General features: G+C 41.2%; 2 protein-coding genes across 2 annotated transcripts in view; both read left to right on the forward strand.

The window, feature by feature from the left end:
• The first annotated feature begins 29 nt into the window (after nucleotides 1-29).
• On the forward strand, nucleotides 30-3,199 carry LOC309501809 (uncharacterized protein). Its single transcript, XM_082174086.1, has 2 exons — nucleotides 30-480; nucleotides 1,920-3,199. The coding sequence occupies exons 1-2, from the start codon at nucleotides 396-398 to the stop codon at nucleotides 2,789-2,791; spliced, it is 957 nt and encodes a 318-aa protein (XP_082030212.1). The 5' UTR covers nucleotides 30-395; the 3' UTR covers nucleotides 2,792-3,199.
• Nucleotides 3,200-7,150: 3,951 nt separating this feature from the next.
• mep1bb (meprin A subunit beta b) overlaps nucleotides 7,151-27,898 on the forward strand; it is a 30,621-nt gene continuing 9,873 nt past the window's right edge. Inside the window, exons 1-11 of the mRNA XM_082173983.1 lie at nucleotides 7,151-7,471; nucleotides 7,633-7,651; nucleotides 7,745-7,792; nucleotides 7,898-7,941; nucleotides 8,116-8,194; nucleotides 10,499-10,616; nucleotides 10,710-10,888; nucleotides 14,741-14,959; nucleotides 15,879-16,031; nucleotides 18,480-18,695; nucleotides 26,897-27,364. Of these exons, the coding sequence (XP_082030109.1) occupies nucleotides 7,298-7,471; nucleotides 7,633-7,651; nucleotides 7,745-7,792; nucleotides 7,898-7,941; nucleotides 8,116-8,194; nucleotides 10,499-10,616; nucleotides 10,710-10,888; nucleotides 14,741-14,959; nucleotides 15,879-16,031; nucleotides 18,480-18,695; nucleotides 26,897-27,364 (1,717 nt within the window). The 5' untranslated portion in view covers nucleotides 7,151-7,297. The remainder of the gene's footprint in view (nucleotides 7,472-7,632; nucleotides 7,652-7,744; nucleotides 7,793-7,897; nucleotides 7,942-8,115; nucleotides 8,195-10,498; nucleotides 10,617-10,709; nucleotides 10,889-14,740; nucleotides 14,960-15,878; nucleotides 16,032-18,479; nucleotides 18,696-26,896; nucleotides 27,365-27,898) is intronic.

Here is a 27,898-nt window from a genome sequence, read left to right on the forward strand (position 1 = left end):
AAATATAAAGAATTAGAAATACGTTTTCGCATATTAGAGGAGGAAGGATTTGCAAAGCATCTCCGATCTGGATAAGCGACAAAGGGTCGATCCGCTTAAAGATGTGATAGTGCTGGCTTATCATAAACTCGGAAGTGAAAAACGTAAACAAACGCGGCACGTGCTTTTAGCGCGTAATATATGTGTGTGTGAGAGTTGGCATTCAATCAGGCCAATAAATGGCACGAATATTTTCATCTCCGTAAACGTGGCAAAGTCTCGTTACCAAACAAACAGGAAAAATTCAGGTGTAACAGCTCATATTTGAGTTTTCCTGTTTATTACTGTGACGCAGATTTGAAACAATCTGTATAGAAATAATTAAATGCTGATATCTGCCTGGCATTCTCGTAAAGATGGAGTGTATTAAAGATGAGAGTGAAGACATGAGTGATGCAGAAGCATGCAGAGTGAAAGATGAAGATACTGAAGAACAAATAGGTTGGTGAGTTTTCACTAATGAAACGGTGTTAAGTTCAAATAGAGTTTGTTTAGAAAACCATGGCAGTTAACAGTGGAGACTGGGGAGTTTAGTCCATTCTTCCATTGCTCTCAGTGTTTTTGCCCTGTCTCAAACTCAAACTTACATTTGGAATTTCTCCTTTCTATTAGTTTTGCATGCGTGTGCATGAATACTTTGTTAAATGGACTCTCTCACAATTGTTTTTGTATCAGCCCCACACCCCATTTCAATTGAAGCATTTTAATTCAAAGTAAACAAATGGGAGGAATTCCATTTTAATTTCAGGTTGCAAAATACTGAACTAATTGATCAAATATTTAAAGATTAAAAAACAGCAATTTAAATTATAACTTAAATTATAGATAAATGCAGATGCACATACACATTCTGTCGAATAAAAACCTACAGTTGTAACATCAAATTATAGCACAGAAGTGATTGAGTTTTGTTCTGAAAATCCTTTCAGATACTTACAACATCTGATGTTGTGTATGTGATTTAATCCCTGTATCTCATTTATAACTGGTTAAACTGTTTCACCTTATCATGATACAACACTCCCTGGTCACCTACTAAAATAACATTGTTAAAGGGATAGTTCACCCAAAAATGATAATTGGCTCACCCTCATGTCGTTTCACACCCTTAAGTCTTTCATTCATCTTCGAACACAAATGAAGATTTTTGATTAAAACTGAGAGCTTTCTGTCCCTCCATTGACTCTACTCAGCTACTCAACTGACACGCTAATCTATATGAATTGAGCGGTTTAGTCCAACTTTTCTGAAGAGATCGCTTTATATGATGAACAGATTGAATTTAGTCTTTTATTCACATATTAAACATTCACCAGCTCACACATCAGTTGTGGGAAACAGAAGCTCAAGCATATGTTCACTTGATGTGTTTGGTTGAGCTTCTGTTTATGTTTGCTGATCAATGTTTAATAAAAGCTCAATCTGTTCATCATAAAAAGCGATTAAGTCTCAGAAATGTTTTGGACTAAACCGCTCTATTCATATGGATTAGTTTTACGATCTCTTCATGAATTTTTTGAAGCGTCAAAGTGGTAGTTGTGTAGCTGTCAATGGAGGGACAGAAAGCTTTCAGATTTCATCAAAAAGATCTTCATTTGTGTTCTGAAGATGAACGAAAGTCTTGGTTTGGAACGACATGAGGGTGAGTAATTAATGACAGAATTTTCAGTTTTTGGGGAAATTATCCCTTTATAATATGAGGACAGATTCTGCAATGAACATTGATTTGTATATTAGCAGTGCATCGATCAGCACATCAAAGATCTGATAAAAATAGATATGTGACAGCTCTTGCTTTATGCCATTAAGCTTGGGTCATTGTTGTTTTTGATTTCACCTTTTGTGAATTGATTTTTGACCGTATACTGTTTTCGTTTTAGACCTGGTGCAAGTGAAAGAAGAAGGTCAAGTGAATGACACAGAGGAGACTTATCTGTATCAAGAAGCTCATAGTTTCAGAAGTGGAGAAAAATCTCTTAGTTGTTCAGAATCGAAACAGAATCTCTCACAAGAAACGAAGCCGAGAACAGAAGCCAGCAGTTGTTTCACCTGTCCTGAGTGTGGGAAGAGTTTCACACATAAAGGACACTTCAATGAACACGTCAAAATTCACTCCGGAGTGAAGCCTTTCACCTGCCCTCATTGTGAAAAGAGTTTCACGTGTAAAGGACACCTTAAAAGGCACATACGGATTCACACCGGAGAGAGGCCGTACACGTGCAGTCAGTGTGGAAAGAGTTTCAAATGTGCAACGAACCTCAAAGATCATCAGCGCTCGCACTCTGGAGAAAGGGCGTTTAAGTGTGATCAGTGTGGTAAGAATTTTATTTTGGCATCAAACCTAAAGGCCCACATAAAAATTCATACAAACGAGAAGCCTTACGTGTGCGCTGTGTGTGGAAAGGGCTTTTTGCGCTTGGGCTGTTTTAATGATCATCAGAAAATCCACACTGGCGAGAGAGCTCACATGTGTTTTGAGTGTGGGGACACGTTTACTAGATCCAGTGCATTGAAACAGCACCAAAAAATCCACACTGGAGAAAAACCTTACAAGTGCTCATATTGCGGAAAGGATTTCACTCATTCTGGAGCCCTGAAAAGACACGAGCGAGTGCACACTGGAGAGAGGCCGTATCACTGCACTGCGTGTGGGAGGACTTTCACCCAGTCCAGTGATCTGCAGAATCATATAAGAAAGCCTTGTCCAATGTTGTCACACAGTGAGCAAAGTTCATCTTCAGTTGCAGTTTAAACAGTGAGAAGTTGCAGTTGTGCTGAATGAGCTGTCCTGTGGAACAACTTGTTTGTACATGCTTTACAAAACAGACTTTTCCTTTAGAAAAAGGGTGTTGTCGCTGTCAAATGCCACAAGTTTGAAGGAACTATTTTCTTCTGTGATGGGAGTAGAAACACTACTAATTGGATTGTTAATGCATCACTATTCTTTCCTTTCATTTGTCATAGTTACTCAATCAGTCTGAGATAAATCAAGAAATAAAGTTAATTTGGTCATTTCGGTTTTTTAACTGTGGGCAAGGGGTCATGTTTGAATAGGGTAGCCTGTCTCGTACTGTATCTTCTAATCGAAGACAGACACTAACGTGTAGTGCGGTGGTGACTACATGCCATTTCCAGAAATAAAAAAGGTACATTAATCTTCTTCTGTGTGTGACTTATTTAATGAGCATAGAAGCGGTTTATATCAGTTTTAATCAACATGAATGTAAATGTTGTATCTCAGTTCTGCATTAAATAAAACATTATTTTAGGAAGTGCTCCAGGGCCTGTTTTCCATTCATATAAGATCAGCTTAAATTATTTAACTGTCAATGATTTGACACAATTCTTGTGTCAATTGCTTCGTTATTCAAAGTTATTCCTCACAGACTTATAGTCGTAGCCCCAGGTCCCTCACCTCAACCTGTTTAATGTGAACAGAATCAGGGTATGTTTACATGATGACGAATGACGATGTACTAAAAACTGAAACGTTTTTCCACGTACAGATGACAACATTGTCAAAATGATCCCCATTGAAACGCTGTATTATTCATGCCAGGGCAGTAGTTGATTTCATTTAGTAAAGAAACACTATGTGCCTGTAGACCGAACACGTAATACACATGCGCAGGATGTCACCGTTTTCACAAATTCACATTTTTGTCACATTTTTCTCTGAACGTTGAGACGATAACGGTATCGGTTTCAAAAACTTGCACTTTCAGGCCCCAAAACTTTGTTGTCGTGTAAATGAATGGCTAAAACATGTTAAAAAAAATTCAGTTTTTAGTTGCAAACGGTGTCGTGTAAATGGCGTCAGATGGCGGCTTTTATGGAGATACTGAAAACAGTCGCTGCTTCTATCAAGAGCAGCCAGTTAGAAATAATAAGCAAAAATATATTGTATTAGATCAAGAAAGGCCACACAAGTGTGTGTTTTTGTGTAACACAGATGACACTTAAAAAAAAAAAAAAAAAAAAAAAAAAGTTAAATATGGTTGGGAAATAATGTGCACACTTGAATTGTCCACTGAATTATAATTTCCTCTGGTCAAATTGAACAATAATGCATTACAGTAAATGAGTTAAAATAATTGTGGGAAAAACCTCAATTGGTTATTCAATACCAATCATTGTAATTTTGGTTTGCTATATATTTTTTTCTTTTAAAAAATCAATTGATGACTTATAAAAAAAAGAAAAAAAAAGAAGCAAATAGGGCATTTCAATGAATACGACAACTTTTATCTATTTGGTATCCGATAAAGATATGCTCTCTGATTAAAATTGTTTGTTTACCTAATTGTTAAAATCACTGTTAATAAAAGTATTTACCTATATGCTAAAGTAATTTTTCAACAGAAATGTAAACATCATTTATGCAACAAATTAATTCATAGGATAAGCTACAATCACTTTTATTTAATAATTTGGATGAAACTGTTTCCTTTTAAGGGATGTATGTTTTGTGTTGTGTTCAGCAGAATTCTCTACATCTTTAAGACAGATGCACAGACACAGAGGAAAGGAAGTTCAAAAGAAAGTTTTATTTAGAAAATATATGCAGAATCATAAGTGAAACTAGTTTTGATGCCAAGGGCCCCCAAATATGACAATCCGATTGCAATACCTTCCTAAAACAATAAAAGACCCCAAACATTATGAGCAGTCACAGGTGAAGTGAATAGTGTTGATCATCTCCTAACAAGGCCACATATTAAGGTCTGCATAGATTAGACGGTAAGCAAACAATCAATTTTCATAATCAATGCGTTTGATCCAGAAGAAATGGGCAAAAATAAAGATATTTGTGACTTTGACAATGGCCAAATTGTTATGGCAAGGCAACTGGGTCTGAGTTTCTCTGAAACGGCAAGGCTTGTTAGGCCAGCAGTGGTGAGAATTTACCAACACAGGAGGGACAAACCACAAACTGGCGACAGGGTGTTGGACGCCCAAGGCTTGATGCACAAGCTAGGGCATCGAAGGCTATCTGGTCCGAGCCAACAGAAGGTCAACTGTGGCACAAGTCACACAAAAGTTTAATGTTGGTTATGGGAGGAATGTGTCACAGCACATTGCACTATGAGGCTGGGAAGCCACAGACCAATCTGAGTGCCTATCATCACCCCTGTCCAGGGTCGAGAGTGCCTTCAATGAGCATGTGAGCGTCGGACCTTGGAGCAATGGAAGAAGGTCGCCTGGTCCGATGAGTCTCGTTGTCTTTTACATCACATGGACGGCCGTACACATGTGCGCCATGTACCTGGGGAAGTGATGGCACTTTTTACAACAAAAATGAATCATCACTGAACTTACTTAAGCTGGACTATGACACTACTTTCTTCTAGATCTGCTGTACAGTTGAAACAAACTTTGTTGCATTATTTTCCTGTTATCTCTGTAAAGCTGCTTTGAAACAGTCTGTATTGTAAAAAGCGCTATATAAATAAAGGTGACTTGACTTGACAGGATACACTGTGGGACGACGGCAAACCGGTGGAGGGAGTGTGATGCTCTGGTCAATGTTCTGCTGGGAATCCCTGGGTCCAGCCATTCATGTGGACGTAAGTTTGACACGTGCCAAAACATTGTTGTAGACCAGTAGACCCCTATATGGTGTTCCCTGGTGGAAGTGGATAATACACCCTGCCACACTGCACATATTGATCAGGAATGAAGAGTTCAAGGTTTTGTCTTGACCTCCAAATCCAATTGAGCATCTCTGGGATGTGCTGGACCAACAGGTTCAATCCACGGCAGCTCCTCCTCGTATCCTACAGGACTTGAAGGATCTGCTGCTGATGTCTTGGTGCCAGATCCCACGGGACACCTTCAGGGCTCTCGTAGAGTCTATGCCTCGGTGGGTCGATGCTGTGTTGGCAGCACACAGAGGACTAACAGCATATTAGGCAGGTGGTCATAATGTTTTGGCTCCTCAGTTATGTAATAAATGGTTATACCCATTTATACTGTGTGAGAAAAACATTTCTTTGTTTTTTTAAGAGCACAGAATGTGGTTATATCACATCCGTTGCAATGTCCAAGGTAGACTAGTCATCATTTTGACAGGTGTACAGTACCACTTACTATAAAGACTATATGGTCTAGCCCTGATATTATATCTCATAAGTAATGATGTGGAATAATACTTTTTTTTTATCTTTACCAACCCTCCTTGTTTGAAAATGGTTCCTCAGCATCTACAGCATTACAGAGCCTGTGAGGATCCATTGCACATATAGTTGTCATTGAGACATGTGATCTTTTCCCTTGTGATTTATCTTATTTCAATGAGCAAAGAACAGAGTAAGTCTCATCCATTGCGATGTGGGAAATATTCCCGACTCTTCCTCTGAATAATATCTTATAGTTTTACATTAACAGCTAAACATAAGAACTTTGCTACTCCATCCTCAAGTTAACCCATTGATTCAGAATAAAGTGGCAGTGATGTATGTCTTTGTCTAGGGTGTTGTTCACTTATGACCCAGTAATGCCCTGCACCAGGCGCTCTGGCCTCCAGAAGCGAATAGAAACGCTCTCTTTCAAATGGACTTTGCTGATATAGTAGTAAAAGGCCCTCGTGCCCTCCTCAGTCATGCTAAATATGACAGGCACTTTCTGAATTAGAAAACAAATGTGCACTGTTTCCGAAAAACAAGGGGTTCACCCAACTTACCCACTGGCTCATTTTACCCCAGCAATGTCCTGTCTGATGTCCATCCTCATCTATGCCAGATCGGAATGATTCTTCACCAGCCGCATAATTCATCCTTCTTGTAGGAACTGGAACTCAGGACTAAACAAATCTGCCTCTTTTTCCCCCAAAATTAGACTAGACAAACTTCTGTCACTGTTACGTGATTAATTTACATATCCTTGTTGTTAATGATCACCTATACCTAACATTATTAATATTAATTAGCATATGGTCAGTTTTCTCATATGTGCCAGAGAAGAATGGGCTTCCTCTGCGGAATCTTGGTTCTTCATTGAAAGAAAAAAAAAATTATGGTGGGATTGTTTTTAGGAAACAAACTCCCTAAATTTATGGTTCTATTTCTTATTTTCTAACAGCCATGTTTTGCAACGCTGTTATCTCTTAAAGTACATACTTCACTCATCTTGTTTCTGATCCGATCTAACATAACTCTATTATCAGATTTGATTTTGAAAAGAGAACCAATCAGATGAACTTGTAGCATTTACTGCTCTGTCAATTATTGATCTGCTGTTACTCTCTATCAGGTCCATCATGCTAGCTTTGCACTTTTTGATCATTTTATGCATCTTTTACAACATTGTTGGGCTGATATCAGATCAGAATTCCTCTGTCAGTCGTTCTGTGCTTCATAGCTCAAACATGTTTCGCATGTTTCTTTTTCTTTTGCATATCTTATGTATCTTTGGCTGTCAAGGTAGATGTGAGGTGAGTGACTCTTTTACACATATCATTCATGTTATAAGGGATATTTCTAAAGTAATTTGGCATGTATTGTGAAGTATTGGTTGTTACCTGAAAAGTCTTATGACAATTAATATTTACCACATATTTTTGAATCTTTTCTCTTGTCATGATTTGCATATTAGGCAACACAACGAGTGATCGGTAAGTGTGCTTTCTTCCTCTCTTTGCTGAGAATGTATCTAATGTACATAATGTAAAAACTGTGCCTAACTGCATTAGCATTGATTTTTGCAGAATATAATGTAGATGGTGGAAAAGAAGATCTGTTTGATGTTAATGAAGGTAAGGTGAACATGTCATCACTAGGTCTATACGTGTTTGCTTTGCATGATGGTTAGTCTGATTGACCAAGGCCTTTCTGTCTTTTCTTGTTTGTCATGTTTTCAGATGCGGGTCTTGATCTTTTTGAGGGAGATATTTTATATGATGAGGTAAGAGCAGATATTTTGTTTATCAGATACTAACTAATTTTACCTGAAAAACAAATACGATCTGTTTGTGAGTGGTTTGCTGTTCTTATAGCATTAATGCTGTATATGTGAATAAACATAATTCAGCAGTGAATTGCATATGTGACAGAATGTAATGTCCTGTTTCTGTCTCAGAAATGGGGGAGAAATTCTATAATCGGGGATGAATACAGATGGCCAAGAACGATTCCTTATTACCTTGAGGATGATTTGGGTGAGTTTTCTTTAGTCCATTTTTTTATACAGATACAGTATCACAAATATAGTAAAACAGTACAACAATAAAATAATAATATAATATAAAACATGTTTTTTTATTGTAATATATTTTAAAATGTATTTTATTCCTGTGATCAAAGCTGAATTTTCAGCATCATTACTCCAGTCTTCAGTGTCACATGATCCTTCAGAAATTATTGCTGAAAATATGCTGATTTGCTGCTATCAATGTTGAAAGCAGTTGTGTGTTTTTTTTATTTTATACAGTATATATTTTTTTTTTTTATGAAAAGAAAGTTCAAAAGAGCAGCTTTTATTTAAAAAAAAAAACTATTTTGTGACAATTTAAAAGTCTTGGCACTTTTGATAAGTTTTAATGCAATTTTAAAGCAATGCAATTTTAAAGGGATAGTTCACCCAAAAATGATAATTCTGTCATTAATTACTCACCCATAAGTCGTTCCAAACCCGTAAGACTTTCGTTCATCTTCGGAAAACAAATGAAGGTCTTTTTGATTAAATCGGAGAGCATTCTGTCCCTCCACAGTTACGCAACTACCACTTTGACACTTCAAAAAGTTCATAAAAGAATTGAGTATGAATCCATATGAATTGAGTGGTTTAGTCCAAATTTTCCGAAGAGACTCAATCGCTTTATATGATGAACAGATTTAATATAGACTTTTACTCACATATAAACATTGATCAGCAAACATAAACAGAAGCTCAACCGAACCTGCTTGCTGAAGCTCAATTGTACTGCGTAACTCGATAATGAATCTCATTGATTCTTACAGAAGCTCAAACGTGCTGCGTAACACATGAGAATGAACCTCATTGGTTCTTGCTGAAGCTCGAATGTGCTTCGTAACACGAGAATGAACCTCATCGGTTCCTTTGGAAGCTCAAACGTGAGCTTGGTTTAAAATTCTGTCTGTTAGAATGTGTTTATACATGGCAGGTTGGGTTTGATTAAAACAAACACTGGTGCAATTGCTCTGTTAGTATGGATCATTTGAATATGTGTGAACGCTGCCATCTGAACCCTGGTGCGCACCAAACAAGCAGACCTAGACCGCTGAAACGATGAGTCTCGGTCCGCTTCCAAACGAACTCTGGTGCGGTTCGACTGAAATATGAATGCAAAGACATGTAAACGAACCAAAAACATGACATGATGTCACAAGATCCAACCCTAAAAAGGACAGAATGCTCAAACAAACCTGTTTTTTCTCGTCATAGTCGCAATGTTGCCCATCACAGTTCGGTACAGGGATCAGAACTGCGTCACCTCGCAACAGATCTTCGTTTGTGTGTGTGATGGAGGGATTCCAGCCGCTGTTTTGACTACTTTAAGCCAGGGACACACCAAGCCCACACACACCGACATTTTATTTTTTATTTTTTGGCAGATTCAACATGTAGGATCGGCGTCAGGCCATCGGTGAGAGAGAGAGAACTCTGACTGTTCAGTTTAGCGAACGAGTCAGTGCACAAGAATAAGAGCAAAAGTGATGAAAGCGAGCAAAGAAGTCAAGACGACACAGACAGAATGCTGTTATAATTTTACTTCATCTTACCTGAGCATTCCACTGCGCGAATATTTCATAACATGAGCGGAGTGGAATAAAGAATGTGTATTCATAATGGTAAGCAAGCGCTGCTTTGTTTGTGGTTTACCTGCAGTCTTAGTTTCGCTTTCCCCTTTTGAATGATGAATATAGACAAATATATCTGCTTAAGTAGACAGTTATCTCGAGCTGACAGTCGGTTGTAGTCCTTTTGGAGTGTTCAAGCACAGATTTTCTTCCCTGACCCACGCTTTCAACAGCGCTAGTTCTTTGTTGTCGGTTTGGTGTGTCCCTACCTTAACACAAGCTCTTCACTCAGCTGGTCAAAATACCATCAGTTGTAGGCTACGCACATACAACGAGTGGATTTAGCCCAGAACACAGCATAGTTTTCGATGTTCGGTAAGTTCAGTCGCAAGATAAGGTAGGGAATGTATCCCCATGCCTTTAGGTTTGTTATCTTTAGGTTCTGGACCAAACAAACCAAATAAACCGAACTACAAGTGTGAACACACCCTTACTGTAGTAACATTTACCTGCCCCTGTACATGACGTTGAACAAAACAAAAAAATGTATAGGTCACTTTACATGTCAGTCAGACGACCTCTTCCTGTCTAAGTGGACAGTCATTGGTATTGAAGCGGCCAGAGAGGCCATATCTTATGTTGCCAGTCAAAGGCTATGCCATATTAATTAGGCCCTAACAAATAAATTTCTGTATGGACAGATATCAATGCAAAAGGGGTTATCCTGAAGGCCTTTGAACAGTATCGGTTGAAGTCATGTATAGACTACACACCATGGAGTGGAGAAGAAAACTATATCTCTGTATTTAAAGGCAATGGGTGAGCAACTAAACACTTATATACATGCTGCTCCACACAATATGAGCTGTGTAGGAACCATGTTAAAATATATATATGTATGTCTGTGAATAGCTGCTTTTCATCAGTTGGGAACCGGCAAGTTGGCAAACAGAGGCTGTCCATTGGCAGCGGATGTGATCGTATCGCCACCATTGAGCATGAGTTTCTCCATGCATTGGGCTTCTGGCATGAGCAATCCCGCTCTGACCGTGATGATTATGTCTCCATCATCTGGGACCGCATTGCAGAAGGTATTTTTTGATTCAATGTATCCTATGCACAATAAAATATTGTATTAGGTCTGGTATTCTGTCACAGTATTGGTGGCTGTAATGACAAAGGAGTAAAAACCCCTTAAAATAATAATTCCAAGAGGAAACACACAGGAGAACAGAATAAATCAACCACATCCAACATAAACAATACCAGACAATGAAGAGAGGAAACTAAAGCCCTATTCGGGCTGGACTAGTTTAACATGGAGAGGTGGTGTAAAGTAATAATTACCAGAGCTTCTCTGTGATTTTAGTCCCGTCCGAATGTGCATATTAGTAATCATTACGGACAATGTCAGTAAAAATTACGGCGACTTTTACCTTCAGTAAAAAGGTCCGGAAAAATGACCTCAGGTAAAACTAATCCCGTGCGAATAGACCCGCTGTCGGTTTTTCAAGTATGGAGATGCTTGAAAAAGCATTAAATTGCGTTCTAGACGCTGGGACGAGTCTGTGGCAAATCTCAAGTGTTTTCCACACACCATTCAAATCAGAAAGAAGATCGAAAGCACTTGTTAGAGGCACCAAACATCTTTTAGTGTTAGGTAAGTGCCTATTACCAACACAATCCAATCTGAAGTTAATTAATTCATCGTTCGATCGAACATAACTGTTTTATAAGTATAGGTTATGTGTTTGCGCACGTGATATCAGGAAGCAACATAATACGCACATGACGACAGGAGGGTGACGGCGATGCGCAAATCGAGTTACTCCTCCCACTTCTGCTAGTTTTACTGAGATATCTTATCCCGTGCGAATTGGCCATTAATATTACAGACGTCCTGTGGTAAAATTATATTACTCCATCTACCCTTGTAAAGTGAATCCCGTCCGAATGGGGCTTAAAGGGATACTCTACCGTTTTTTCATATTAAACTATGTTATTCCCTTAACTAAGACGAGTTGATACATACCTCTCTCGTCTCAGTGCGTGCACTAAATCCCTCTGTCTTGCGGCGAAACTTTGTTAGCCCAGTTCATTTAATATGGGCCAAGCAGAGAAGCTACCAAACACCTCCACGTTTTCCCTATTTAAATACAGTTACTCGCGAAGTGTAACTCGACCTAGGACGGTGACACAAAACAAAACGTTGCGCTTTTCTAAGCGTGTAAAATGGATAACTATTTTGTATGGCGGAATACCATAGCAAGTGCTTGTAAGCACTTCGACTTGGCGCAGTAATATCTTCACTAGAGGGAGCGGGGGCCGGTGAGAGGATTTTTCACGAGTGAAGATATTACTGCGCCAAGTCGAAGTGCTTACAAGCACTTGCTATGGTATTCCGCCATACAAAATAGTTATCCATTTTACACGCTTAGAAAAGCGCAACGTTTTGTTTTGTGTCACCGTCCTAGGTCGAGTGACAGAGGGATTTAGTGCACGCACTGAGACGAGAGAGGTATGTATCAACTCGTCTTAGTTAAGGGAATAACATAGTTTAATATGAAAAAACGGTAGAGTATCCCTTTAAGAGTTTAAATATAGAGAGATAACAAGGTAACTAAATAAACAACAGGTGAACATAATCCAATCAGAAACCATAGAAACTAACTAGCAAACAGAACTTAGGCAAAGCACAACAGGGAACAGAATGAAAACGAAACCAAAACAGAACAGAACAGGGGTGCGTTTCCCAAAAGCATTGTTATATGGTTGCTAGTTCCGTCGTTATCAGCATAGTTCAACGAGTCTGTGTTTACCGAAAACATAGTTCCAACGAACATTCACAAACAGCAGTGTAGAGTTGTGTGGTTGGAATGAATGTGGACTCAATAAAATCTATATATTTTATTTAGAATACATACAAATGTAATTTACGTCTTTTAGTTTGTCAAGAGATTTAAAGCACCGTTTTTGCAAAGTGTGCATGTGCGAACGTGCTCTAGTACGTAAGAACGAGCCTATGGATGAATCTGGAAATAAAGCAAAATAATTGAGAAAAATGAGAAATAGTCCTCAGATGCCATGTCCATAATTTATAGCAAAACATCTAGCATTAATTAGATCTCAAACAGATTCATTAAAAGGAGTTATTACTCCACCACCAGCGTGACATCATTAACCAACATGGCTGAACGACCAATTTGCGACAATACGATTTTGGGGAAACAGTCGTGACTAACTAGTTGGTTTTTTCAACGATGCATCGTACTATGGTAGTTAAGGAGCGAGTTACTTCGTTTTACGGGAAACGTACCCCAGAACGATACCGTTACAGAAACAATAGAGCATGTAATAATAAAATGTAAATAATATGAAAAATAAAGATTAGAACTGGAGAAAGTAAGAAACATGGGTGAAGAGGCATTCAATATGCAAAGTCTTCTGAAAGAGCATGCAAAACAATGTAAAAAAAATAGAGAATATAGAATAAAATATCTTAAAAACAGGATTAGAATCTTTTTTTTTTTTTTTTTACCTGCTCCACACTTTAGTCCAGACAGTAGCATTAGTGCACCGGAAGTTGGCTTGCCAACCGCCAGAAAACCTTATTAGAAGAAGAAAAAGAAGGGATGGTGACTGCATCCGAAATCGCATACTTCCCTACTATATAGTAGGCAAAAAACAGTATGTGACAAGAGTAGTATGTCCGAATTCAAGGTACTCATAAAAGAGAAGGCAAAAAGTGCCCGGATGACCTACTACTTCCGACGAGATTTTGAAGTGTGCTTACGATGAACACTTTACTATCCCATAAGGCCACAGGAGAGGATTTGTGAATGGCAGTGAAGCGACGTAACTGATGCTGGTAGGTCACATGATTATAACAAAATCGCGAATATAGTACGTCCAGATTACACTCGTACTACACACATTCATACTATATAGAACATACTTTTTTAGCGATCGTGAAGTAATTACTTATTCAAAATAAGTACCTACTCAAGAGTATGCGATTTCGGATATAAACAGTGGAACATTAGAGACCTTATTCCTAAATCAATTATTCCCAATATTATTCCCAATTTTGGATTGGTGGTACCAATCGCAGGTGTCTAGAAGACACAACTTAAGTCAGGTATACATAGGGGAATATCTACCACACCACACCATCCCAACCCTTTTCTCTTTCTTAATTTTGACAAACAACAATAAATAAGACAAAAGATTTAACTTATAGCACTTCCTGAAGACAAAGAAACTGATGCCGTCTAATGCAGACACCGTTTTATAGTCATAATGGAGTGCCATTTCACATCATATGACTGCTGTCGGCCAATTGAATTGACTTAATTTCACACATACTTCAGAGAATGGTCACGCTGAAGCTTTGAGTTCCCTTGAAGGGGAACCACACTATACATGATGAAGAATACACACTCTACAACAGACAAAGAACTGAACTGGTGGTATTATTACACAGGGCAAATGAGGGAGAAAACGAATAACTATAACAAATAGTCAAGTCAAGTCACATTTATTTATATAGTGCTTTTTACAATACAGATTGTTTCAAAGCAGCTTTACAGAGATAACAGTAAAATAATGCAAAAAAGTTTGTTTCCAGAAGAAAATAGCATCACAGTCCAGCTTAAGTAAGTTCAGTGATGTTTCATTTTTGTTTTTAAAAAAGTTATTAATTTAGTTCATTTATATATATATAGCCGCTCTGGAGTAAACCGTGGTTAAGAAACTAAACTCAAAGAACCAAAACACAAACAATATATGACATTTACATTGTGTATCACGTGTATTTACAGTATGAAAAAAAAAAAACCTCATAATTTAGAAGATTATTAACAAACAGATTATTCTTATGCTCGTTTGATACAAGGAGATATTCTCCGGGATGGATTTATTTTCGAAACACTTTCATTTTACAGACAGGAAGCATAACTTCGTCAAATACGACGACACTACATCCAGTGCCCTGAACGTACCTTATGATTATGGTTCCATGATGCATTACAGCAAGAATGCTTTCCAGAATGGCACTGATCCCACCATAGTCACCAAGATCCCTGCCTTCAGTGACGTCATAGGCCAGCGTATGGAGTTCAGCGACAGCGACCTGCTCAAACTCAACAGACTCTACAACTGCAGTAATGCATTTTACACACTATCACATGTAAAAGAGACAAAACCTCTTTCCTTCATAAAATGTGCTGTTTAGTTTACGTCAATGGTTCTCAGTCCTGTTTCTGGACCCCCCAACACTGCACGTGTTGAAGGTTTCTTTTGTCTGACACACACATTTCAAATCCTGGAGTCTCTACTAATGAACTGATGACCTGAATCAAGTGTGTTTGACTAGGGAGATGTGCAGTTTACACTACACCATTTTCATCCAAAAACTGAAAACTTTTTACGTGTGTTAGCTGTTCATTTTCACGACAACAGCGTTTTGCGAGCCTGAAAATGCAAACTTTTGCAAACTGGTTTCAAAGTGCAAGTTTGAAAACGATACCATTATCGTCCCCGTGTAAACAACAACAAAAAAACAACTGTGCAACTGCTACAACACAAAATGTGTATTACGTGTTCAGTCTATAGGCATGTAGTGTTTTTTTACAAAGTGACATCTCCAACTACTGGCCTGGCATGAATGATATAGTATTTTTAATAGTTTTCGTGGATCTGTGTGAATGGGGATCGTTTTGACAACATCGTAGTCTGAAAACGCAAACGTTTCCATTTTTAGTACACTGTTGTCGTGTAAACGTACGCTAAGAAGGGCTCCAGGAACAGGGTTGAGAACCACTGGTTTACATCACAGTCATGAACCTGATGTGCTTTTTGCTTAGGGCTGGGTGTTGATACAAGTTTCAAGATTTGATTTGATTCCAATTCTTGCTGGTCTCAGCAAGAGGGACGTTCTCAACATTAACAAGTTGACAATGGTCAAGTGTACTAAATACTTTGTTTGCAACAAGATCGTACAGAAGAACATGATGAAATGTATGAATGTTTAAAGTTTGCCTGTACTATTGGTTCACCTGACAGCATGTGATTACTTCACAGCAAGCTCCTCCACATTTCTGGACTCATGTAACTTTGAGTCGGAAAATATCTGTGGAATGATCCAAAGCCATGAAAATGCTGCAAGCTGGCAGCGTGTTTCCAAAGCTACAGGTGGACCAGACACTGACTACACCAACATGGGACGTTGTGATGGCAAGTCTTGTTGATTTTTTATATTTAAAAACTTTAATGCATTCTTTATAATTGAAAAGCTTTAAAGGGATAGTTCACCCAAAAATGAAATTTCTCTCATAATTTACTCACACTCATAACAGTTTGGCATTATTGATGTCAAATCCATGACAGCAATGACCATTTTCATTGAATAAAAACATACATTTAAGTCTGTTTTGAAAAAGTTATTGTATGGCTTTTATTGTAAAATTGTAATACTGTTCACTGTTTTAGTTCACTCATTCACTCTGGTTGAATGGAAAAGAGCACTTCACTTTAGTTTCATTTTTCTTCTCCTTTTGTCATACAGAAAGTTATACAGTTCCATTTCTAACTATCCCTTTAAAACAATCATTTGTGGGTGAAGATTAATAGAATGCACAACATTAAATCTGTTAAATTCAGTGTTTTGCATTGTGAATGTGACCACTCTGAACAGGGTGCTGATGTAGAACACAGATTAAAGACCCTTGCACACATGGAGATGTGAAAAACAATTCGAAATTGTTTCAAAATCCAGCAAATGTATTCTGCTAACTTTGAAAATTTTGCACATGAATAACTTACCTGGCATGTGGATACTGAAATCTCTCTTGGAATTTGATGTTTTCTTTTAATGTTCTCACAGTTATATATTTGTTAGTTAATATATACTGTATATGAATGTTATACGTAGCCTATAACACGTTATTTAATATATTTGGCATTCACAAACAATCACAATACAATTTACTACATTACAAATCTATTATTAATGAATGCCAGTGAGTTGTTAACTTAGGGACGTTAACAAATTTACACGACAACAGTGTACTAAACACGAAAACGTTTTTCCTTTGCGTTTTTCACAAACTAGACGACAACGTTGTCAAAATCATCACCGTTTAGATCCGCGAAAACGATAAAAAACGCTATATTACTCATGCCAGGGCAGTAGTCGGTGATGTATTTTTGTAAAGAAACACTAAGCGCCTATAAACTGAACACATAATACGCATGTTGTTTTCACAAATGTGCATTTTTGTAGTTTACACGAAGATGATAACGGTTTCGTATTAAAAAAAATAGCACTTTAAAACCAGTTTTCAAAAGTTTGCGTTTTCAGGCCCCCAAAATGCAGTTGACGTTTAAATGAACAGCCAAAACTAAGAAAAAGTTTTCCGTTTTTTTGTTGAAAATGGTGTCATGTAAACGATTCTAGCTGGTCAAGCCATTCAGGCTGATTTTCAATCTGAATGAAAAAATTGTTGGCGGGCATAAGATTATTATCAAGGGAAATTAGCCAATCCTGACTTTGTGCATGTATTTCCCGGATGTAAGAGGTGTTTTGTTTTGTTTTCCACTAGGGAATAAATCAAATAAAATAGGTAATTTCGACTTTTTATCTCACAATTCTGACTTTATTTCAAGATTTAAACTCTCAATTTTGACTCACAATTCAGAGTTTAAAACTTTCAATTTCGAATAATAAAGTCAGACTCAATTACCTTTTTTTTTTTTTTTTTTTTTACTGTGGCAGAAACAAGCTTCCAAACCAAACATGCCTTCTTCAAGGGTGCAAAAATAAATAAATGTGTTCAATAGTAATTGCACTTGAGTACTATTGAAGCAGAAAGCTTGTACTTGTAAGTCAAACATCATGCTTTTCATTCTTTTGTCCATTTTTACTAAACATACAAGCCAATCAAATCTGACCACTAAACTTTTTACAGTCAGTGACATCCAGAGTAAACTGTCTTTGGACACAAGTGTAATAATTCGATCTTGTGATGACGTAATGATCAGTAAATAAACAACTCAAAAGTTGCTGCTGCAGAATTTCATGTTAAACATTTTCATGTACCAGGTTTACTACATGGTTAAACAGGTAAATTAAAAGAAAGAAATGCATTAGTTACATTAATGATAAAATCTCTAAAATTCAAACATGCAGAAAACGTTTTCAGTACAGTTAAATAAAGCAATAAGCCCTGCGAAGCCGTGATTTACAGAGAATTTAGAACAGCTAAGGGGCATTGTTAGGCATTACGGGGAGCGGAGTATATTCATTGTAATATTTATTTTATTCATAAAATAACTTCCAGCAACAAAAAATATAACGTTATAACACATTTATTCCTCCGCCAAGCAATGTAGTTCTAAAGAGGTTGCTAAGCAACATATGCAGCAACAAAGAATCACAAACGCCAGTTGCGCAGTAACACTAATGTAATGCGGTCACAGGTGTGTGTTTGTTGGGTAATTTACAAGGGCTTCGAGCGCGGCTCAACCAATCAGAATCAAGGACCGGAACTATCCATTTTATAAACAAGTCTTTACTTTGACTACAAACACCTCTCATACTCACTCAACTTGAGCATTTTTGAAACGTGGAAGGCCTTGCAATTGTCAGTTCATATACTATCTGTATAACCATCATGTTTTCAGGAAAGGGTTATTTCATGCACTTGAGCACAGCGGTTGGGATGGAGGGGAACAAGGCGCTGCTGGAGAGCAGGATTCTTTACCCCAAGCGAGGATTCCAGTGCCTGCAGTTTTTCCTCTACAACAGCGGTCATGCTAGTGACCAGCTCAGGATCTGGACGCGAGAGTTCGACATGGCAAACCCGAACGGGACCCTGCATCTCATTCAGCAGATTGAAGGTACAAATGTTCAGCCTTGGAGTAATGAATATCAGACGTTATTTCAAAATGTGACTGTTGTCAAAGACTTTTTATTTGCACCACACAGGTTTTTATTTATTTATCTATTTTGCATTAGTCTTATTACACACCTTAAATGTCTTGAATGAAATTTGAGCGTCTCATTCCATTTTCAGGGAACTGGGATTACATTCGTAGCCCTAAGATGTTCCCTTTTAGGGTTAAGCTGTGAACTGTGCACAATCATAGTGAGCTAGGTATAACAACTCTACTGACAAATTTGGAGGTAAACGTCAACACTTTACAGGGCGCATCCCCAGCGACTTGTATAACAGCCTCTTTCCCTAACAGCCTCTTTCCCTAACAGCCAGTGATAATAGGTGCTAGGGAATATATGCTTAGCCATACACCAAGCCAAAAGAGGAATTCGGAGTATAACTCTATGAAATACTCTTTTTCTCTGCTGCAGAAAGCGACTCTTAAATAGGGGAGCGTAACCCTACTTAAAACCGTATTAACTATAGAGGAGGGGGATGAAATGAAGGAATGAAAACTGGAGAACCCGCCCAGATAACTCTCATTCTTCCAGCTCTAACCACTTTCACTTAGGGTGTGGCTCTACAGACTGGTGTGCACAAGACATATCTCTTTTTGCCTAGAAAGATGCCATATAGCAACCCATCCACAGGGGAGCATAAGATCCTACTTACAACGCAACAATAATTAGGGAGGAAACGGAATGAGAACTTGGGACAGTATGAACATGCCCAAAATAATTCCCATTCGTCAACTCCAACCTTGGGAAAGAATAAAGATACATACGAAGTAAAAATATCTTTATTGACGAGCGTGATTGTTCCCAGTGCCCCCTGCATCATTGGGCTGCATCGCACGGCTTTCACATTCATGCGAATCACACCAAAGTTCCAGTGCAGCCGAAACTCAGACAAGATGGTCTCTGCATAACAGCTTTCACATTTTCAATTTTGAATGCAAACCATGCCCCGTTTTAAACTAAATTGCCAGTGTGAAAACACCCACAGAAACAATTCAGTCTGTCTAAGCACTGCTCATAGACGCGCTTTACAAGCCATAGAGAGGGCGGGCACCTGTCCTGCGATAGTCCTTCTCACATCTTCATCATAGCCCTCCTGGTGACGGAGCAATTGCACTCACATCCTGCTGGAGGGAGGGCAATCACAACAAAGAGCTAACATAACAACCGTACCTTCTGTTAAAAGATCAAACTACCATTTAAGGGGTTGCAATCATCTCACTGAGACCACTCCTTCAGTAGGCTGCCACCTCACCTCCATATAGAGGGTGAGCGACCGAAAGTGAGGGGGTTGTAAGGTTCTACTGCCACCAACCCTATTATGAAATAGTTGTCTCTCAACAGTTTCTCCAGCTGAGCTGTAAGAAGCGCAGCTTAATTGTGAAGGGGTCACATCATCTAACTGCGAAAACTCCTTTAATAAGCTCCAACTTCAGCAGTTCATTGCTAACCATCCATCCATCTTCTACCGCTTATCCAGGGCCGGGTCGCGGGGGCAGCAGTCTAAGCAGGGATGCCCAGACTTCCCTCTCCCTAGACACTTCCTCCAGCTCTTCCGGGGGGACACCGAGGCGTTCCCAGGCCAGCCGGGAGACATAGTCTCTCCAGCGTGTCCTAGGTCTTCCCCGGGGTCTCCTCCCGGTGGGACATGCCCGGAACACCTTCCTGGGAAGGCGTCCAGGAGGCATCCGGAAAAGATGCCCGAGCCACCTCAACTGACCCCTCTCGATGTGGAGGAGCAGCGGCTCTACTCTGAGCTCCTCCCGAGTGACCGAGCTTCTCACCCTATCTCTAAGGGATCGCCCAGCCACCCTACGGAGAAAGCTCATTTCGGCCGCTTGTATCCGGGATCTTGTCCTTTCGGTCATGACCCACAGCTCATGACCATAGGTGAGAGTAGGAACGTAGATTGACTGGTAAATCGAGAGCTTCGCCTTGCGGCTCAGCTCCTTCTTTACCACGACAGACCGGTACAGGGACCGCATTACTGCAGAAGCTGCACCGATCCGCCTGTCAATCTCCCGTTCCATCCTTCCCTCACTCGTGAACAAGACCCCAAGATACTTGAACTCCTCCACTTGAGGCAGGAACTCTCCACCAACCTGAAGCGAGCAAGCCACCCTTTTCCGACTGAGAACCATGGCCTCGGACTTGGAGGTGCTGATTTTCATCCCAGCCGCTTCACACTCGGCTGCAAACCGTCCCAGTGCATGCTGGAGGTCCTGGTCTGATGAGGCCAACACGACAACATCATCCGCAAAGAGCAGAGATGAAATCGTGTGGTCCCCAAACCCGACCCCCTCCGGCCCCTGGCTGCGCCTAGAAATTCTGTCCATAAAAATTATGAACAGAACCGGCGACAAAGGGCAGCCCTGCCGGAGTCCAACACGCACCGGGAACAAGTCTGACTTACTGCTGGCAATACGAACCAAGCTCCTGCTCCGGTCGTACAGGGACCGGATAGCCCTTAGCAAAGGGCCCCGGACCCCATACTCCCGGAGCACCCTCCACAGGCCGCCGCGAGGGACACAGTCGAATGCCTTCTCCAAATCCACAAAGCACATGTAGATTGGTTGGGCAAACTCCCATGAGCCCTCCAGCACCCTGTAGAGGGTATAGAGCTGGTCCAGTGTTCCACGACCGGGACGAAAACCACACTGTTCCTCCTGAATCCGAGGTTCTACCATCGGCCGGATTCTCCTCTCCAGTACCCTGGCATAGACTTTCCCAGGGAGGCTGAGAAGTGTGATCCCCCTATAGTTGGAGCACACCCTCCGATCCCCCTTCTTGAAAAGAGGGACCACCACCCCGTTCTGCCAGTCCAGAGGTACTGTCCCCAACCGCCACGCGATGTTGCAGAGGCGTGTCAGCCAAGACAGCCCCACAACATCCAGAGACTTGAGGTACTCAGGGCGGATCTCATCCACCCCCGGTGCCTTGCCACCGAGGAGTTTCTTGACTACCTCGGTGACTTCAGCTTGGGTGATGGACGAGTCCGCCTCCGAGCCCTCAGCCTCTGCTTCCTCAATGGAAGACGTGACAGCGGGATTGAGGAGATCCTCGAAGTATTCCTTCCACCGTCCGGTGATATCCCCAGTCGAGGTCAACAGCTGCCCACCTCCACTGTAAACAGCGTTGGTAGGGCACTGCTTCCCCCTCCTGAGGCGCCGGACAGTTTGCCAGAATCTCTTCGAGGCTGACCGATAGTCCTTCTCCATGGCCTCACCGAACTCCTCCCAGGCCCGAGTTTTTGCCTCCGCAACCACCCGGGCTGCAGTCCGCTTGGCCCGTCGGTACCCATCAGCTGCCTCAGGAGTCCCACAAGCCAGCCAGGCCCGATAGGACTCCTTCTTCAGCTTGACGGCATCCCTTACTTCCGGTGTCCACCACCGGGTTCGGGGATTGCCGCCTCGACAGGCACCGGAGACCTTACGGCCACAGCTCCGAGTGGCCGCGTTGACAATGGAGGTGGAGAACATGGTCCAATCGGACTCAATATCTCCAGACTCCCTCGGGATCTGGTCGAAGCTCTGCCGGAGGTGGGAGTTGAAGATCTCTCTGACAGGAGATTCGGCCAAACGTTCCCAACAGACCCTCACAGTACGTTTGGGTCTGCCGAGTCTGTCCAGCTTCCTCCCCCGCCATCGGATCCAACTCACCACCAGGTGGTGATCAGTTGACAGCTCCGCCCCTCTCTTCGCCCGAGTGTCCAAGACATACGGCCGGAGGTCGGATGAAACAACCACAAAGTCGATCATCGACCTCCGGCCTAGGGTGTCCTGGTGCCATGTGCACTGATGGACACCCTTATGCTTGAACATGGTGTTCGTTATGGACAAGCTGTAACTAGCACAGAAGTCCAATAACAGAACACCACTCGGGTTCAGATCAGGGGGGCCGTTCCTCCCAATCACGCCCCTCCAGGTGTCACTGTCGCTGCCCACGTGGGCGTTGAAGTCCCCCAGTAAAACGATGGAGTCCCCAGTCGGAGCACTTTCCAGCACCCCTCCCAGAGACTCCAAGAAGGCCGGGTACTCTGCACTGCCGTTCGGCCCGTAAGCACAAACGACAGTGAGAGACCTATCCCCGACCCAAAGGCGTAGGGAAGCGACCCTCTCGTTCACCGGGGTGAACTCCAACACATGGCGGCTGAGCTGGGGGGCTATAAGCAAACCCACACCAGCCCGCCGCCTCTCACCATGGGCAACTCCAGAGTGGTGAAGAGTCCATCCTCTCTCGAGGAGTGTGGTTCCTGAGCCCAAGCCGTGCGTAGAGGTGATCCCAACTATCTCTAGTCGGAATCTCTGAACCTCACGCACAAGCTCAGGCTCCTTCCCCGCCAGAGAGGTGACATTCCATGTCCCTAGAGCTAGATTCCGCGTCCAGGGATCGGATTGTCTAGGCTCCCGCCTTCGACTGCCGCCCGATCCACTTAGCACCGGCCCCTTACGGTCCCTCCTGCAGGTGGTGGGTCCACGGGAGGGTGGCCCCACGTCACTCCTTCGGGCTGAGCCCGGCCGGACCCCATGGGGGGAGGCCCGACCACCAGGCGCTCGCATACGAGCCCCAACCCCAGGCCTGGCTCCAGGGTGGGGCCCCGGCTGCGCCATACCGGGCGACGTCACGGTCCTCCTTTTTTTGGGCATCATAAGGGGTTTTGAACCGCTCTTAGTCTGACCCGTCGCCTAGGACCTGTTTGCCTTGGGAGACCCTACCAGGGGCATATAGCCCCAGACAACATAGCTCCTAGGTTCATTCGGGTACTCAAACCCCTCCACCACGGTAAGGTGGCAGTTCAAGGAGGGGCTGTCATTGCTAACACTTCAGATAATACTGGAGTTAAAGCAAGGTAATTTTAAGTTTAAAGTTAAGTAATCAAAAGTTAAGAGGTCATCATCTCACCGCGACCACTCCTTCAATAGACTGCTGCCTCAGAAGTTCATTGCTAACAACTTCAGTCAAACCGGAAGGAAGGCAACCGCAAGTAACGGGGTCATATCGTCTCACCGTGACAGCTCCTTCCATAAACGGTTGACCCTCAGCAATTACTATTCGCTGGTTTCTAATGCTAAACACCTGTGCTGAAATGAAGTGAAAGTGAAGGGGTCACATAATCTCACCATGGCCAATGATTCAGCTATGCTGAAAACCAAATAAAGAGGGGATTGGATCATCTTTCTTCTTTCTTCTCGTAAGCCATATACCAACATCAGCTGATTAATGCTGGAGGAAGGAGGAGGATCCTTAGCTCTCCAGCCTTTGCCAAACTCCCAGGGTGTGTGCCAGTGGCATTCACTCATACTAGCATGTTAAGATCTCTTCCGTCTCTAGGAGTCTCTTTATTATCCTTGTCACAAAATATATCAACCCTGGGTTTATAACACCCATTTATATGTGTTAAGCACAAACGATCTAGCTGGTCCCTAAAAAGCCAGAATGCAAAAGCGAATATAATATGTTTTCACAAATGATTCTGCTTCAAAAAACCTACTGTGCCCCAACACCGTCGTCTGAGGGTGAGGGAAGGTAAGGGAGAAGGGAAATGGTGGAGGTGAGGGGAAGGTGATGAATTATATATTTACTTTTTTAATCCTTTTTAACCAGTCTTTTAGATCTTGGCTCCTTGTCTAGTCAACGTGCCACCTTTGTCCCTAGCTCCTGGATTTTTAAGAGAAGGAGAGGGGACCTGGCCGAGTCAGGGATATATCGCCTGAATGCCTCTGACTGCACCTACTACTTTTTTTGAAGTTTCCCACCACTGCTCAACGGCAGTGTCGAAAAGTCCAGAGGGTGATAATGTGGCATCATGGAGAAAAGATTTCTCCAGATGAAACCACCATAGTCACCATAAAGCAGCCAATGGCAGCAGATGTCTGTTTAGTTGCCTGGAGAGACAAATCCGCAGTACGGCGCAGTTCGGCAACTGCTTCAAGCGACAATCTCTGCCCATCATCCAGGTCCTTCAGGAGGTCAGCCTGATAAGCCTGCAACACTGCCATTAGCCGTGTTTCCACTGTCGGGCCAAAAGTGAGCGTGCTAGTGCATGCCAGGGCTTCTGGGCCAATGGCCAGTGGTTTTTGGCCCGCTGAATACCTTGGTCCAAAGCGGGCCAACTGGAACTTGAGGAGTGGTTATGAACAAATGTGGTGTCAACACTGCTGTTCATTTCCCATGTTATCATATCAGGCTACCAGCTAACCCTTAGCATTTAAGAAATTTAAAACAATTTTCAGCTCAAAACTCCCTTTCAGACACCAGCAAGTGTTTGAAATAACTTCCGATTGTGAACCGATGGGGATTGTGATCACCATATGAGGAAAAATATACCTAAAATATGCTGCCGTCAGTTTCTGCAAACGTAGTAATGGGTTATAACCGGACTTATATCCTCCATATGTTGAGTGATGATTGGCTAGATCTGTGGTTAATGAATGACGTGACTTCCCGGTAGAACTTGTGCTGGAGCTCCCATTTCTGGCATTAAACTCTAGATGGGGCAGGCTGATAAGTCTGACTCATTTTGTAGAGATCCCGTTATCTACATGGCACAGCTGATTGGTTGCTGTTGAATCAGCGATAAATGAGCGTTTAATTCATGTATGTTATGTGCAGCATCATGTCTTACCTGCTCACAGCAATGTCTGTGAATGTATTGTCAGTAGTAAGTCTCGGTATTTGCTCTGCAGCAGCAACAGCGTAGCAGATCTTTTCCGCCAAGACCAAATACATTAACATTGCATATCCATTACCATGCCAATCTCTATTACCAGAGATTTGTAATCTCCCGAGAGTTGTCATGATAGAAATGAGATATACTCCGGTTAACTCATATAACTCCTGTATTCTTCTCATGAGCTCCCTCTGTTGCTCTGGCTGAAAGGATAACATTATAGTGACATGGGAGAGATTGCTCAAACCTTGCCAGATCGCATAATATCGTGGAAAATTAATAGAAATGCTCACACTTTCTAAAGAAATGTAACAAACATATGATATTTTATCAATATCTTTCTAAATGTGTAAGCCTTTGGACTTAAAAGACTTAATGGAGTTGTTTTGTGCATTCCTGTGATCACAAATACATGGAAGCAGGTGCAACTGAATAGGTTCTCTTTTTATGTAAAATGGTAAAGACCAGTTTTATTCAACATAATTGATTTGCACTCCTGACACAAATTAATAAATTACTGTCACTGGCTCAAGGTCCAAGGCTATTGGCCCACCCTGGCATGTTGTTAGCCCTGGCTCGCACTGGCCCGACAGTGGAAAAGTGTGCAGGGCTCCACCAGCCTGACCTGCTGATACGCTTGGCCATGGCCTGCCCTGAAGCGCTCATCCAACCTTAATCCTAATCTAGCTGTGGCACGGGCCATGATCTCTAATCATTTGTGTGTTGTGGCGTCATTACCAGGAGATGGGAAAATCAAAGTAAATTTCACACTTTTAGAGATTTCCTTATTTATTTTAATCAGAAAAAACATCTACTTTTAAATGGGTATCTAACCAGCTGATGCACCGTTTTCACAAACTATAGTTGTAAATGGAAACTATATTTAACTTTTGTATTCCCATTTAGCAAAAGAAACAATCCACTATAGCTGGATGACTTTGCAAAAAAGGAGGACAATTTCGAGAGATTGATTACATTGGCCATAATACAGAAATATGTCAAGTTTGCTGCTGTATTAGAAACACCCAGGAAGCAGTTTTAACAAGTTTTCTGTAATTCAGTGCTAAGCCAGTATAACACAAAGTATAGTGTAATGAATGCATGTACTGTACAGAACTTTTTAAAATAACTGTGGAAATGTATCATCAGTGTCTGTGAAAAGGGTCCATTGGTCCTGAATGCACAGGAGCTTCTAAACAGAAAGAACAGCACAAGAAAAGTGACTTGTTGCTTTTATAAAACAGATACTAAGAAATATATTCAGGAGAAAAAATGTTGTGAATCAGATAGATCAGATTTGTCCTTCCACTAGCAGGTATAAGGTTCATAGTTTGTCTCTATGAGTGCTATGCAGTAACATACTGGACAGGGTAGCTGTTACTAGATAACCACTGGAACACTAGGTTGACTGAATTAACAACACAACCAGCTGCTTTATTCATTAACAGTGACTCTTTTATGTCTTTTATTTGAAAGCTCCTCCCGGTGGCCTGTGGCAAATCCACCACGTGAGCCTGAACGTCTCCAAAAAGTTCCGTGTGGTGTTTGAGGGAATTAAAGGGAGTGGAAACACAGGCGGACTCTCACTAGACGACATCAACCTATCAGAGACGACTTGCCCTGAACATGTATGGATGATCAAGGACTTCAGAAGCATTCTGGAGAACACGCCAATGGGCACTGCTATTTATAGCCCCCGTTTCAGATCTAAGGATGGCTACACCTTCCAAATGGGCCTGTATCCCAATGGCACAGCTGGATACCCAGGCGAGCTGGGAGCTTATGCTCACTTAACGTCAGGGGACGATGCCGTGAGTGACAGTCTGGTCTGGCCTGCTCGCTGGAAGCAGATGACCATGATGCTGATGGACCAGAACGCAGACATCCGCAAACGTATGTCCAACCAGAGGAGCGTAACAACAGACCCCACAATGAAAGTGGAAGGTGAGGTGTTGTTGATTTGGGTATATGATTCCCATCATGTCCTGCTAGATTTCTGTAATGTTTACATGCCAAATTTAGTGTTTCCCATTAATTACATAGACTAATCTAACCACAGTGTCCCACCACAGTGTCATAATGAACTGAAAAATATATGTATACTCCCCATAATAACATAAAAGATCTAAAATATTGTGTTTTGCTCAGTTGAACCAAAATCAAAAGTGCCTTGTGGCTTAGTGCCCTTATCAAATCAAAAGATTTAATCAAGTCAAGTCAAGTCAAGTCAAGTCATCTATAGCGCTTTATACAATAGAAATAGTTTCAAAGCAGCTTCACAATTATAATTAAAAAAGCTAATGATACAAACTTAATCAAATATGAGAGAAGTTCAAATTCTACTGTAAAGCAGCTATAGCAAGACAATAGTGAATTCAACTCAATAGTGTCAGTCAAATCAATATCACTAAAGTAAAAATAAAATATATCAATAATGTTTAAATATATCAATAATATTTAAAGTAAAGTGTGAACTTT

This window comes from Leuciscus leuciscus (genome assembly GCF_965113295.1).
Source record: "Leuciscus leuciscus genome assembly, chromosome: 6".
NCBI classification, from domain to species: Eukaryota; Metazoa; Chordata; class Actinopteri; order Cypriniformes; family Leuciscidae; genus Leuciscus; species Leuciscus leuciscus.

Coding starts and splice junctions, on each gene's coding strand:
- LOC309501809 (XM_082174086.1), top strand. CDS start 396: ATGGAGTGTATTAAAGATGAGAGTGAAGACATGAGTGATGCAGAAGCA. Junction 481..1,919: donor AGATACTGAAGAACAAATAG/GTTGGTGAGTTT, acceptor TTTTCGTTTTAG/ACCTGGTGCAAGTGAAAGAA.